At 41.8% G+C, this 15,112-nt stretch overlaps 1 protein-coding gene across 1 annotated transcript in view; it reads right to left on the bottom strand.

Annotated features, from left to right (window-relative positions):
* Positions 1-3,081: 3,081 nt before the first annotated feature.
* Positions 3,082-15,112, bottom strand: part of LOC137536569 (elastase-1-like) — a 55,519-nt gene continuing 43,488 nt past the window's right edge. Inside the window, exon 6 of the mRNA XM_068258814.1 lies at positions 3,082-7,028. Coding sequence (XP_068114915.1) covers positions 6,849-7,028 — 180 coding nt within the window. The 3' untranslated portion in view covers positions 3,082-6,848. The remainder of the gene's footprint in view (positions 7,029-15,112) is intronic.

The following is a 15,112-nucleotide window of genomic DNA, read 5'->3' as shown; positions in this document are numbered from 1 at the left end:
ACAGGGCAGCTCATTTTCACCACTTTCTCCTGAAGCAGGTCATTTCGGCCCCTGCTTGGTGCCCGCACTGCACCGGATTTGGGTGCCACAATAATATCACTGTAATTTAGGTGCCAGCAATAGCCAGCCCCCAAATTATGTGCGCAAAGGAAGAAGTTAGATAATCAGTAGGGCAATATATTTTTTATATTCCCTGAGATTACCTAGCAAAGGGAGAGACGTTTTCCTGCTTCTCTCTGTGGCACATGTGTTCCTTTTACCCACCTTCCTGCAACACAGCTCCTTCCTTCCGCTCTCAGCAGGTAAAAGACAGGAGATTTCCAAGAATTTGTTCAAGCAGGAGCAACAGATGTGAACATGGGCATGCGTCGTGGCACAGAGTTTGCACCTCTTGCTGCTGTGCTGAATGCTGCTCTCCCATCTTACCGACACTTCCACCTTCACAGTTGGAAATTGGGAGGATGGAGAGTAGCATGCAGTGCAGCTGAAAAAGGCAGCAATATAGGTAAGTTTCTCCTCTGTGCTGCTGCCCATGCCCGCGTACATGCATCTCTAATGATCATAATTGTGTATCTCGATTTATACATGAAAACCAGGGTGAAAACTAACTGCCACATAGGAGTCAGGAAGGGACTTTTTCCCTGCTGCGCCACAGATCAGATCTATCTTGTATCCTTCCTCTGTTAGTGTGGGATTCCTGCAGGCACTCAAGTTTCCACCCAAATCCCAAAAATGCACAGATATGTTATATGGCTTCCCCAAAAATTGTTCCTAGACTATGATGGACATATGACTATGGTAGGGACTAGATTGTGATCCCCTCTGAGGGACGGCTAGTGACATGACATCTGCTCTGTAATACGTTTGTGAAAGCAAAAAATGAATAAAACTAGTGAATGTAGAGTTAAATAAATTGACCTAGTACTTATAAAATGTACTGTATATCATTATCTGTTCACTTATCATTGATTAATGACAATTGTCACAAATAACAAAAGGATTCAAAAGAGTTTGATTGCATGTGTTATTTTATTAAGTCAACTACTGAATGACAATCAACCAATCTTAGAAGTGAACCTCTTTTTCCAGGACAGCTCAATCATTATGTGTCTAGTATAATTAATTAAAGATCATGATTCCATGAAATTAATCTGCTTTGTTATAGAAAAATATACTAGTCTGAAGGAAAACCAGCAAGCTTAGTGGGTTTAGATAAAACAAAGAAAGCACACAGTATTACAGTCAGGTACATGTAAGTGATGCACAGCACCAGTATGTGTGTTGGTATAATGCGCATTCACCTTGGAGTCTACAAACGTGAGTCAGTGTCATGTGTAGACATGTTGGATTACAAGTGCAATTCAACCACAAACAGCAAGCCTGATGGGCATAAGAATTGTGTGATGCCACTGAAAAGCTAATCAGGTGCATGTATGATACAGTCAAATTAAGAAATGTACATTAAACTGATAATTCAAGGTCCCTTTTATTACTGTTTGTTTGGCCTGCTCTCAGTAATGTTCTCATTCCATTCATGAGTAAACCTTTTTTTGAGGTTGCAGGGTTGTTTGAGCTCTACAGAACCTTTTACATAATCCTCATTTCTAGGTCAAAGCAGGATCACCCGCAAGGCAATCTAGGCAGGTGCTTGGGGCCTAAAGGGTATCAAAAGGTCTGGCTCAGCCTCTCACCTTTTTGTCCTCTCTACCATCTTCGATTACCAGAAAGACTGTGTTGGAGCCCAAACTATTATCTTGCCTATGACCCTAATGTGTCTTATTCCTTCTCTGTTCCAGCCCATGCTCTCCAACCTTTACCTAAATATACCTAAAACTTACTGTAACCCCACCTATATGCCTGACCCTAAAACTACATACACAAATAGATTTTTGTCCCCCAAAACAATCATTTGTTTATTTGTTAGTATGAGGTTTTCCACTAAGTCCTTGATGATTTTCAGGATTTTTTTTTTTTTTTTTTTTTGCTGGATCCCTAACAACCAATACTGCTGCTGTTTATTATTATTATTTTGATGGCCTAGCAATGGAAGGAGCAGTAAACCCCCTAATCGGCTACAAGGTAGTTAATTGAAAATTTGCAATTGGTTTGTACTGATATTGTTCATGGAGTAATATAACTGTATACAGTGTTGCTCATCTAGATCCCGGATATCCTAGTAACCCGGATATCCGAGCATTTTTTACGCTATCCGGGTCAGACTCCGGATCCCGGATAGCTATAGAGATCCGGATAGCTATCTGCGGATAGTTTGACGCATGACCCGGATATCTGCGGATATCCGGATCCGAAATACTGTAACTAAGGTGATGACGTCCTGGAGCCAATCAGAGGGCTCCCAGCAGACGCCCTAGCAACCAATCACAGAGGGGAACCCTGGCCAGCCCCACCTGACCTCATTGAGCCAATCAGAGGCCTCCTAGCCTAAGCCCTGGCACCCAATCACAGAAAGGAACACTGGCCAGCCCCCCTTGTATAATAAGGAGGGCTGCCATGATGAGACAGATCATTATGGCTTGCTGAATGCTTCCTGAGAGACATGCTCCAGTGCTGGGGGCCTAGCAAGGGCTGCCTGTACACAGTTATAAACCTAAAGCTGTTCATTGAATAACCCCTTCACTACTCTATAGTAATCGTTAATTAGCTTGACTGATGTCTCATAGTGTGACAGTTAGAGTGTGTGCTGTACAACTGCAGTGCTGCTGCTGGGCCAAAGGCTGTACAAGTGATAAGCTCAGTGATTAACCCAGACGCGTATTTGGAGAGATGCAGGCATGACATGTGCCCCAGGCGACCTCCCTCTTCAATCATCAGGGGGGCGCAGTGCTGCTGACAGCATTCCTGAGTCTAAAGGCCCATACACACGTCGGATTTTAGCGAACGACCCGTCCTTTGAACGTTCCGTCATTCAGACGTTTTCGCGTCAAATCCGACGTGTGTACAGACTATCGTTCGGGTGATAAGACTGGTTACCAGCGATCCGCCCGGCGGATCGTTGGTAACCAGTCTTATCACCCGAACGATAGTCTGTACACACGTCGGATTTGACGCGAAAACGTCCGAACGACGAAACGTTCAAACGACGGGTCGTTCGCTAAAATCCGACGTGTGTATGGGCCTTAAGGGAGTAACAATCATCCAGCAGCCTGCCCGTCTCAGCCTTTGTCTTATATCTACATTAGAGGCTATTGAGAGGTGAGCTCCAAACTTTTCCCACTCTCCCTGATCATGTCTCAGTCCCCTGAGATAGTGGCAGATGCTAGGGGTCTGGAGGTTACAAGATCTATTAATTCTCCTCTCTGTCATTCACACATTCCTCAGCCTTGTCTCAGTGTGCTGTTTACTTACTTTTATTTATGACACTCTCTGCACTTTAACCATTATCCTGCTGGCATCTCTGTGGCCAGATTTAACAACATCTCTCTTGTACAGTGTATCTCAGTTGTTAAAATGCATTATATTTCTAGCTCAGTATCTATCTACTAATATTTAATAGGTTGTCAGCCTTTTATTATGTTATTATCGTCACTGAAAATGTTTCATTGCTTTCATTCATATGAGAGTGGTGGCTGCCATATTTATTTCCTTTTAAACAATACCAGTTGCATGGAAATCCTGCTGATCCTTCTGGTCACTAGGGTCTAAATCACACACCTGAAACATGCATGCAGCTAATCTTGTCAGATGTGTCATAGATATTTTATCTGCTTGCTTGTTTAGGGTCTATGGCTAAGGCAGGGATCACACTTGTTTTTCAGTTTTCAACTCAGCTTTTTCTGCGCACATTTTCTGCACACCAAGTGTGTTTCTATGCAGAAAAATGTGTGCTTTTTTCACAACAGTTAAAAGTAATGTAATTGATACAGAAAACTGACAAAATGAGCAGAATTATCATGCAGAATGTCAGTTTTTTTTTCTGTGCAAGAAAAACACATTAAGTGTGAACTAGCCCCTTGATTAACATGAGTTTTCAGTTCTTCTGTGCAGAAAACGCGTATGAAAACAGTCAAGTATGTTCCCTGCCTTAAAGTATTAGAGGCAGAGGATCAGAAGGATAGCCTCATTTATTTCATAGTGACTGTTACATTCTGGTATTTGTGTGTGCGTGTGTGTTCTGAATGCATGATGGGGTTACCCTGTCTAAAAAGGTGAGACCGGATGCTGTTGATTGTAGGTGTGTGTGTGTGTGGGGGGGGGGGCTGGGGGGGCGCAATTTTAGTATTTGCCATGGGCGCTGCCTTGCCTAGATACGCCACTGGATTAACCCCTTCACTATCACTCCACTATTGTTAATTCATTAATGTGTTAGTGTGCACCAGTTAGTGTCTTCTCCTCTGCTGTCTGTCACTCTGCACTTGTCACGTGACACTTGGCAAGTGCCACGTACCACGTCTGTCATACTCCTGGCTGGCACACGTTACACCTGCTGCTGCTGCATTGCCCTGCTCCTGCTGTCTGTGCAGCTCCCACCGCCAGGACAGGGTGCCACAGGCCACTGATACCACCTATATTTAACCCAAAACAAAATTGCAGCATCAATTTTTGGAGGTGTCTTGACTGAAAACTGTCATGTCCCAGTTGTGCGGTTGGACTTTGGACACAATGTGGGCTGCACGACCGCTGTCTGGAATCTAGGCCTAATGTTGACAGTCATCTTTTTTTTTTTTTTTTGGGGGGGGGGGGGGGGGGTATCGAAGTCCCCACATCATCAATTAGTGTTTCCCTTTGCAAAATAATGATGACAAATGCCTCATTTACCCTCAAAACCCCTTTTAAAGCTATTTAAAGGGCACTTCCGGTTTTTCTATCCAGATATCCTAATAGGCCAGATATCCGCGGATAATGCGACCGGATATCCGCGTTCACGCGGATATCTAAAAGGCGGGATTCGGATATCCAAGCCGGATCCAGATATCTAGGTATCCGGATTGGGGTCAATTCGGATTTTAAAAAGTACTATCCGAGCATCACTAACTGTATCTATTTTAACGTAACTGGGAGCCACATTCAGCTGCTGATTACAGACCATCCATCATTCACTGTTCCTTCTGCGGATTCTTTGTTAAGGCAATCTCTGGGAATCCATTGTGTCTTGTCATTCATTACTCTGCACTGCATGATACAGAGGATCAGGTAGCAACAAAAGAAGGGGTAAAATAGTCCACATTACCCAGGGCAACAGTGGCTGTGAATATTGCCCTGAGAAGTTCTCTGAAGAGCAGTGTACGGAAAAAGGGTCTTCTCATGGAAGAGAATACATTTGTCCCTAAATGTTAAAAACTCATAGCTTACAAAACATAATGAAGAAAAATCCCACTACAGAAAATTGAATGTCAGGTGTCCTTCCTACTGGCCAGGAGTCTAATGTCAGGTGTCCTTCCCACTGTTCAAGGGTCTAATGTAGGGTGTCCTTCCCACTAGCCAGGTGTCTAATGTCAGGTGTCCTGCCCACTGGCCAGATTTTTAATGTCAGGTGTCCTGCCCACTGGCCAGGTGTCTAATGTCAGGTGTCCTTCCCACTTTCCAGGGGTCTAATGCCAGGTGTCCTGCCCACTGGCCAGGGGTCTAATGTCAAGAGTCCTTCCAACTGGCCAGGTGTCTGTCAGGTGTCCTTCCCACTGGCCAGGTGTCTAATGTCAAGTGTCCTGCTCACTGGCCATGTGTCTAATGTCAGGTGTCCTGCCCAGTGGCCAGGGGTCTAATGTCAGGAGTCCTTCCCACTCCCCAGGTGTCTAATATCAGGTGTACTTCCCACTGGCCAGGTGTATAATGTCAGGTGTCCTGCCCATTGGCCAGAAGCATTATAAATTGTTCCTTTAACTCGGCTTTTTTGTTTATTACAATAATATCTAAGCTTATGGCTGCATTTGTATTACACTATATTTAAACCTACACCTTTTATGCGATATATGTTTTAATCTCCCGACCTGTTTTTTTTTTTTCAAACCTATACAACAGTAACTTGTAGTTGAATAACAGTAAAAATAATAGGTGTATGACAGGTGCTCTTTAAATAACTGTAGAAATCACAGGAGTGTGATTGCTGTGTTATAATGCAAATTACACATTTGCAAGGTAAAATAATATTTTCACCTAGAGTTCTGCTTTAACAGAGTCTGAAACTTTTTTTTTTCCTCATAAGTCCATAAGTAAAATTATTAACACCTTTGCCTTTTCAGTTTAAGACATTTCTTTTTTGCTTACATAGCCCATTGACATTACGATGTGGCATCATATTTGCACTTTAGCAGATACGGTATATAGGAAACACCATGTAAAGGATTCAGGTGAATGCCAAAGTGACAGCCTCTGAAAACAACATTTACAGGTGAATACAGAATACTACAATGACAGCAACAACAATTATCTTTTTTTTTTTTCTTGCAAAATAATGCCATCCTCTACTACGTGTGGAACAGATACAGATATGGTCTGGGACATGAGATTGCTGAAACTAATGTGTAAGTTGTATATGACAGGTGTAAATATTTGATGTACAGAGATTGCAGTCACTTTAATGTTTACCTAAACTCCCTAGCACTGATCAGCTGACATTAGCCTAGTGACCACCAGTAATACCAAGGTGCAACACTGACCTCTGCCGAGCACATGACACTGTATTAAACTCACATCTGTGCGGACTGCCCATTTCTGTACTGCAAACGCAAGTAGCTACTGGGCTGCCCACTAATCTAACAATACTGAAGTTGTTGTATGCACAGGCTGTGCCATGTGATAAGACTAAATCCCTTCTATAAAGAATAAGCATAAATCCCTTTTTACAATCCAAGATTTGAACAGCTGCCACACTTGAGCTCCTGCTACTGTCTTCAGTGTAGGAAGAAATCACGGATCCGCGTGGCCTCAATCCAAGGAATGTAGGTGGAAGTTCTAGTGAAAACACTGGGTTTGTTCTCCACTGTGCAGCCAATGGGTCCGAAGCTGACTATTCCATGGACTTCCCAGCGCTCTCTTCCATTCTGACAGACGAGGGGCCCTCCAGAATCTCCCTGCAAATAACAGTGCCATTTAGGAATTAGCAACACTGAAGATATTTACAATAATAAGGGAAGATCATCCCTCCTAATAAGATCTACTCATCTATAGAGGCAGCGATGCTGTGCAGAGTACAGTAACCCGAGAAGAGCTAATATAGCACATGAATTCATCAGTCATCATTTGCATTACATGTGCTAGCAAGCCAGAATTATCACCAGCTCATTGATCGTCTCTACTAAAGAGGTCAAAAAGTATCCCTTATCAAGTCTGGATTTACACTTTTCTTGCTCTTATGCCAACGCTCTTATAGCTTCCCTTCTATGTTCAACAGGCGCCTCGGCCATTCTACGGGCAGCCTCTTCTTTCATGTGTAACATCCACAGTCCATCTCTCTTATGTACAGCTCTTTTGGACAACAGATCGTCTCCATGTCTTGTTCCCCATTTGCAACTTCCCTTTTTTAATTTATAGCCTCCTTTTTATATGCAGTAGCTGCCTAAGGCCCGAGCCTTTATGGCCTTTCCAGAAACCCAGACCTGCCTCCTGAATTAAAATAATACTAGTGAAATAATCAATGTTAAGATGAGTATGCGCTCTGCATTACAGTTGTCAATGGAGTCTGATAAAGACCACTGCGAGCGAAATATATGTTTACAGGAGTCCAGGTCTTTAGTGATGTCAAACACCCGAATGACCCCCGAGCACATTGTTGCCCCACTCACCCCACCAGCCAAAATCTTCATTCGTCAATTCTCTATCCCCCCCCCCCCCCCCCCCCGGTAGCAACAGATGTGATGTGTCATTAGCCTCTAGGCTGGTAATGCATTTGTAAACAAGTCAGATTTGAACTGTCGGCCGAGGGATCAAGTCCCAGACCCAGTCCCAATCCCTGTGGGTGTCCTGCCCACTGGCCAGGTGGCTAGTGTCAAGACTTTATGAACATACAATGCAAAGTGCTGCAGAAAATATCAGCAATATATATGTGCATAATAATCATCACCCGTTCACTTCTGTTCACCATAAATTTCACCCTTACTAGTTAAATTGAAAATCAATTAAATCATTTTACTAGAGGAATCTGAAATTAAGACACAGGAAAAACGATTTTGCTGTGTGCTGTGTGTTTTATAGTGTGAATGGGCTCTTAAATAGGTCACTGCATTTTGCACATCATTCTTGCTGCTTACAACGATTAACTGCATGTGCCAAAATGAGTACAATATATTATGGAAATAAGAATGTTTCTGCTCAAACTATCATATGGCCCCAGCGTTTTAAACCAATAATTATTTTTAACATGTTGCTCTTTCATACTTCTGTATTCTACATTTTGCCATACAGTGGTGTGTGATAAAACACATATTATGATTATACATCTTTTCATTATTGCTGATATAACACCCCTTCTTTTCTGGTACTTTGAACATTTTGGGCAAAAGTGTGAAAACCGGTGTCTAGGAGTCATATGTACATTTTTAGCACAACAATGTATTAGGGTTCTTTCACACTGTGCCCATGCATTCTGTCACAACAGGCCATATCATTGCAATACAATGCCACAATATTCTTAAAGAGAATCTGTATTGTTAAAATCGCACAAAAGTAAACATACCAGTGCGTTAGGGGACATCTCCTATTACCCTCTGTCACAATTTCGCAGCTCCTCGCCGCATTAAAAGTGGTTAAAAACAGTTTTTAAAAGTTTGTTTATAAACAAACAAAATGGCCACCAAAACAGGAAGTAGGTTGATGTACAGTATGTCCACACATAGAAAATACATTCATACACAAGCAGGCTGTATACACCCTTCCTTTTGAATCTCAAGAGATCATTTGTGTGTTTCTTTCCCCCTGCAGCTATCTTCCACTGAAGTGTCAGGCTGTTTCTTCCTGCAGAGTGCAGACAGCTCTGCCTGTATGTAATTCCTCAGTATGTGAAAGCCCAGCCAGCTCAGAGGAGGATTTATCCAGCTTGTAAAAGATAAGAGAGAAGCTTCCCTAATCTAAATAATACACAGGCAGTGTGCAGAGAGGGGCTTGGAGGGGGGAGATGCATCACAGAACCACAACACCGAAGAACTTGGCAGCCTTCCAGACACAGGCTGACAAGTCTGACAAGAGAGAGATAAGTTGATTTATTACAGAGATGGTGATAGTAGAACGTGCTGCAGTAAGCCAGAACACATTAGAATAGCTTTTAGGACCTGTAGGATGATAAAAAACAGGATGCATTTTTTGTTACGGAGTCTCTTTAAGGTGCTTTCACAATGAGTGTGGTGCAGTGGGTTTCGTTCCACTAACGCACAGCATACTGTAACCCACCACATGCTGTACGTGAAATGGACAATGTGCTTGTTTACAGTGGCAGTGAGGCTTCTTTTACACTGCAAATCAGATTTGTGATTCCAATTTGCGATTTTCTCTGGATGCTAGCAACACAAAAAGAAAAACGCAGAAAAAACACAACATGCAGGACTTTTTTAAATTACATCAAATTCTGAATCGCATGCAAAATCACATCAAAATCGGAATTGGAATGCTTCTGTGTATAGTCACACCACACAACTAATGCGCAGTGCGACCTTTTGGCACAGTGTGAAAGGATGCTAACCTGTAGTGAGAAAGGTACGCTGGCAGTTGTCTTTATTCCCTGAAAATGTGATACATCTGGTATTTCTGCTGCTGCATTGCTTCTGCTTTCTAACGCTAACCACAGAAGGATCACATTTTCACATTTTCCCCTTTTTAAAAAAAAAAAACAATAGATTTTAAAAATCGTCTGAATACAGTTTTCCACCACAAATGATCGGATATTTTTTTTGCTGAATATTTCTACAAAACTGATCGATATCCTTCAATCGAAATACAAGCTTTGTTCAGTTTTTTCTGTTCAGTTAATTATTTTATTGAATAAACTTGTTTGTATTATGTGTGGCCATGTATATGAAATATATCCTTTGGCCACATCTAAGCCAAAACACTGTATATGCTGTGTGACTAACCTGGCTGAGCGCTCATGGCAGATCTGTAACTCTGACACTGATGCAGGCAAGAGTATGATAGCCAGCAACTGGCATTTTTTTGGAAGACAATAAACAACGTGGCCTCCATATTCCTCCAACTACAATTTTCAGCATTAAGAGCTGATCCCAATTTTATTAGCTTTTTAAAAACAAATTATACTTGCATATTATGGATTATTATGTTGTTATTATGTTGTTAAGGTTGCTTAACAACATCTTTTTTACTGATTACTTTTTCCACTTTGTATGCCAGATTTTTGTGCATTACAAATACCTGGACTTTTTCCAATAGAATTACAAAGCCAAAAAGATAACAGTTCCAGAACGAGTGACACAGCATTGAGTCATGCTGCTGACTCAGCCTACCAACACAATAACAGCCAGGCAAAGGCTTTTTCATATTGCTCTACTGGTAACAGAATGATCTGGAGATGGACATTGTCAGAGTCCCTGCAGCATCAAACCATACATGTCACTGATATTACACAACAGTCACCAGCACTGTACATTTATTTATTTGTACTTAGACAACAAAAACAAAAGACCGAGAGCCCAAATTGTGTAGTATATTCAAACAGATTAAAATTATAAAAAGTAAATTAGTTATACTCACAAACATGGGTTGCCCCTAGGCAACCACTCCATGTGCAGGTGGGGAGAATTAGTACCTGACCCCACTCAGGTATAAGATGTCGCTCTCTGTAGAAGAAAAGTAGGAAAGATCCTTACCACCCTAGGTGGATCGCTTTGTTAGGAGGATATAAACCAGAGGCGCCAAAAGAGTAAAACCATAATGAATAAAAATGGGGGGAGATATATTCACGACTCACCACCCATAAAAACCAGATTACACCTCAATGTTTAGTAAGATCAAAACAATTTATTGGTACTCCCAGGTGCTACGCGTTTCACGGGATTATCCCGCTTCCTCAGGCAATTTAGACAGGAGTACAAGCTATAAAAAAACACACAGAACAATATCATAAATCACTAAGGGACCCCGAAAGCTTGTAGTTAAATATACACAGTCTAGCAAAATGGTCAATGTCCTAAAAAGACAACAATACGAAGTACATTGTAACCATATATCATGTCAAAAAAACAGAGTTCATTTAGAACTACTATTGCAGTTGCATTAATAAACATTGATCAAAAGCTGTCACTTTGTTATAAAAGTACATCAAAAGGAAATATGCTGAAGTACATTGACTTATATGTCAAGTGCACAATGTCCTGCTCATAAATCAACGGCTCATAACGTAATTCTATGCGGAATGGTGTAAAAGGGACTTACCACTTCGGGGTCTGGTAAACATTTAACGCCTCAATGCGGAGTGAGGCGTACTGAGTGCTACATATAGGGGATGTATTCGCGGAGAACGCCGTCTCCGCGAGGTGCTGTGTTACTTCCGGTAGGCTGAACGGAAGTGACGTAGGTCACGCATGCGTCTGAGGCCGTGGGCGCCATGATGGATATGGGTACATAGTCATTAAGCGGCAAGTGGTCAGTTAGGTGCGTCAATTCAGACGCCTATACGCGTGCGTCAGGCCAAAGTAGATGAACATACGTGGTGCTGGTACGCGTTAATCCAGCGGTCATAAGCGTACATTAGAACGCCCATGCGGCTATAGGGCATGTAGAACAAGATTGGCATAAGAGCGTCTGACTGACTATTTAAGTCGCATGAAGCATATAGATGCGTGTATCTGGATGCCAATAATGACCCTGATTTGGAGAAGTTTTATCATCAACACACCGGGACGGCCATGGGCAGTTCATTTGCACCGTCCTTCGCTAACCTGTCCATGGGCCTGCTGGAACATCTCAAACTCCACCCCCAACATCCTTTTGAAAACAATATTATCTTCTACAAGAGATATATTGATGATTTAATCTTTATCTGGCAAGGAGATTTCAACAGTATCACACATTTTGTTCACTTTATAAACCATAATACAGCAGGTCTTCAGTTTACAGCTCAACACCATCATAACACTATTGATTTTCTAGATTTGTCTCTGTTCACGGACGGGAATAGAATCAAAACAAAAACTTTCTTCAAGAAAGTAGATGCAAATAACTATATTCATTTCAATAGTCACCACCACAGACCCTGGACCACCAACACCCCCTACTGTCAATATAAACGTATCTTCCGCAACTGCACCGACCACAAGGATTTCCATTCACAATCTACAATTCTAACAAACAAATTCACTGAACGCAAGTACCCCAATAAACTACTTAGGGACGCTAAATTTCGAGCAACTCAGATAGAACCCATCCCATCCACAACAACCATTCCCCGTGATTCCCCCTTCCCACGGTTCATTACCCGATTTAGCGCTCAACACAAGACTATTAGATCTATCTTGCAAAACAGGTGGGATATCCTACTTCAGGACCCCTATTTGAAAACTGCAATACCCGACAAACCATCCTTAACCTATAGAAGAGCCCCAAACCTGCGGAACATGCTAGCCCCCAGTCGATTAAGAAGTTTAAATTCCAAAAGTAATGTCAGGCCCGGATCTTCTCCCTGTTATAAACCCCGGTGTACGGCGTGCCAGTTTGTAAATGAAACCAATAGTTTTCACTCGGCTACCACATCCAGTATCTATCCTATTAAACAATTCATTAACTGTGAGTCCCGTTTCATCATTTACCTCATCTCCTGCCCATGCGGCCTTCAATATGTGGGCCGTACTACTCAGGAGGCCCGCAGTAGGGTCGGCCAACATAAGAGAAACATTATCAATTTCCTGGCACTGCATAGTGTTTCCAGACACTTTGGCACACACCATGAAAAAAACCCTCAACTTTTCCGTATTACGTTCATCGAAGCCATTTCACCACACATCCCAAATACGTTTGAAGTCTTGCGCCAGAAGGAGATTTATTGGATTACTATTCTTAAAAGTCTGGTCCCCAATGGTCTTAATGAAGTTTTGGAAAAGGCCTTTTAAATACCTAAAATGAATACAGAGTTATGCTCTAAAACATCCGTGCGCCATATTTGGCCCACAATTGATAACGAGTAAATGGTTTTTATCCTTGTCCTCTCTTTTATTTTATTTGATCTGAACTATGTTTACATCATGATATATGGACCTCCATTCGTGGGGTCTTCATCCATATATATATATATATATTATATATACATATTCCGTGTTGTGGGTGTATTTATACTTTCATTTTATATTTTATGTACACTGCTCTGTTCATACACACCTTTTTTTATTGCTTCTATTGTGTTTACATGTATATATTATGTATGTTCAGTGTTTGGTACTCCCAATTTTAAGGAAATGATAACGTATGCATTCAATATTAATATTATTCAGGTTTTTTAAACTAATTTCTCCCTAGATATATTTCCCCCCGTTCTTAATCTTTTGCATGCTGATATCATCCCAAAAACCCCTCCCTTTGTCGCTTCTGTACTCCCTTATACTTGCCTATAGTTCACCACAATTCTACACTAATCAGTTTGGCCAGTCCAAATCAGGGTCATTATTGGCATCCAGATACACGCATCTATATGCTTCATGCGACTTAAATAGTCAGTCAGACGCTCTTATGCCAATCTTGTTCTACATGCCCTATAGCCGCATGGGCGTTCTAATGTACGCTTATGACCGCTGGATTAACGCGTACCAGCACCACGTATGTTCATCTACTTTGGCCTGACGCACGCGTATAGGCGTCTGAATTGACGCACCTAACTGACCACTTGCCGCTTAATGACTATGTACCCATATCCATCATGGCGCCCACGGCCTCAGACGCATGCGTGACCTACGTCACTTCCGTTCAGCCTACCGGAAGTAACACAGCACCTCGCGGAGACGGCGTTCTCCGCGAATACATCCCCTATATGTAGCACTCAGTACGCCTCACTCCGCATTGAGGCGTTAAATGTTTACCAGAACCCGAAGTGGTAAGTCCCTTTTACACCATTCCGCATAGAATTACGTTATGAGCCGTTGATTTATGAGCAGGACATTGTGCACTTGACATATAAGTCAATGTACTTCAGCATATTTCCTTTTGATGTACTTTTATAACAAAGTGACAGCTTTTGATCAATGTTTATTAATGCAACTGCAATAGTAGTTCTAAATGAACTCTGTTTTTTTGACATGATATATGGTTACAATGTACTTCGTATTGTTGTCTTTTTAGGACATTGACCATTTTGCTAGACTGTGTATATTTAACTACAAGCTTTCGGGGTCCCTTAGTGATTTATGATATTGTTCTGTGTGTTTTTTTTATAGCTTGTACTCCTGTCTAAATTGCCTGAGGAAGCGGGATAATCCCGTGAAACGCGTAGCACCTGGGAGTACCAATAAATTGTTTTGATCTTACTAAACATTGAGGTGTAATCTGGTTTTTATGGGTGGTGAGTCGTGAATATATCTCCCCCCATTTTTATTCATTATGGTTTTACTCTTTTGGCGCCTCTGGTTTATATCCTCCTAACATTTATTTATTTGTGTTGTGAAAAATTGGCTAGTGTGAAAAAGCAAGTAAAAGATTTGTATTGTTAATCAGAGGTGTATCAAATAAGATGCATTTATAATCTCCAGTTACAAAGATAAGACAATATAACTTGTGGTATGATCATGCTGAAATCAAATAGTGTATCAGTAGATGTAATTATTTTAAATATTTATGACAATTCTTTGAAAGGTGCTACAGACATTTCCTGTGTTATGGTCTCTGACACCAAGCTGCAGCTTCTATAGCTGGTGAAAAACAGGTCATAAGCTACATACACAGCTTAAGCTAGAGGCCTGCAGCGGGTCGGGTACCCGCGGGTACCCGTGGGTAACCCGAAATGCGGGTTGGGTACCCGAATTGATTTAAGGTGCGGGTCGGGTGTGGGTAGCGAGTTGCGGGTGCGGGTAGGGTTGCGGGTAGCGGTCTGCGGGTGCGGGTCGCGGGTAGTGAAAGCAAGCATGTAAACCTTCTTTAGCTTTGGTTTGTGTATAAAAATAGGTTTTATTAACTTTACAGCTCCCCACTGTTACTTTACTTTAGAAGAAAATGTAAAAAAGCGGGTCGT

Source organism: Hyperolius riggenbachi, chromosome 10 (genome assembly GCF_040937935.1).
Source record: "Hyperolius riggenbachi isolate aHypRig1 chromosome 10, aHypRig1.pri, whole genome shotgun sequence".
Taxonomy (NCBI): Eukaryota; Metazoa; Chordata; class Amphibia; order Anura; family Hyperoliidae; genus Hyperolius; species Hyperolius riggenbachi.
The sequence above is the reverse complement of the archived record's forward strand: the minus strand, read 5'-3'. Positions and strand labels throughout refer to the sequence as shown.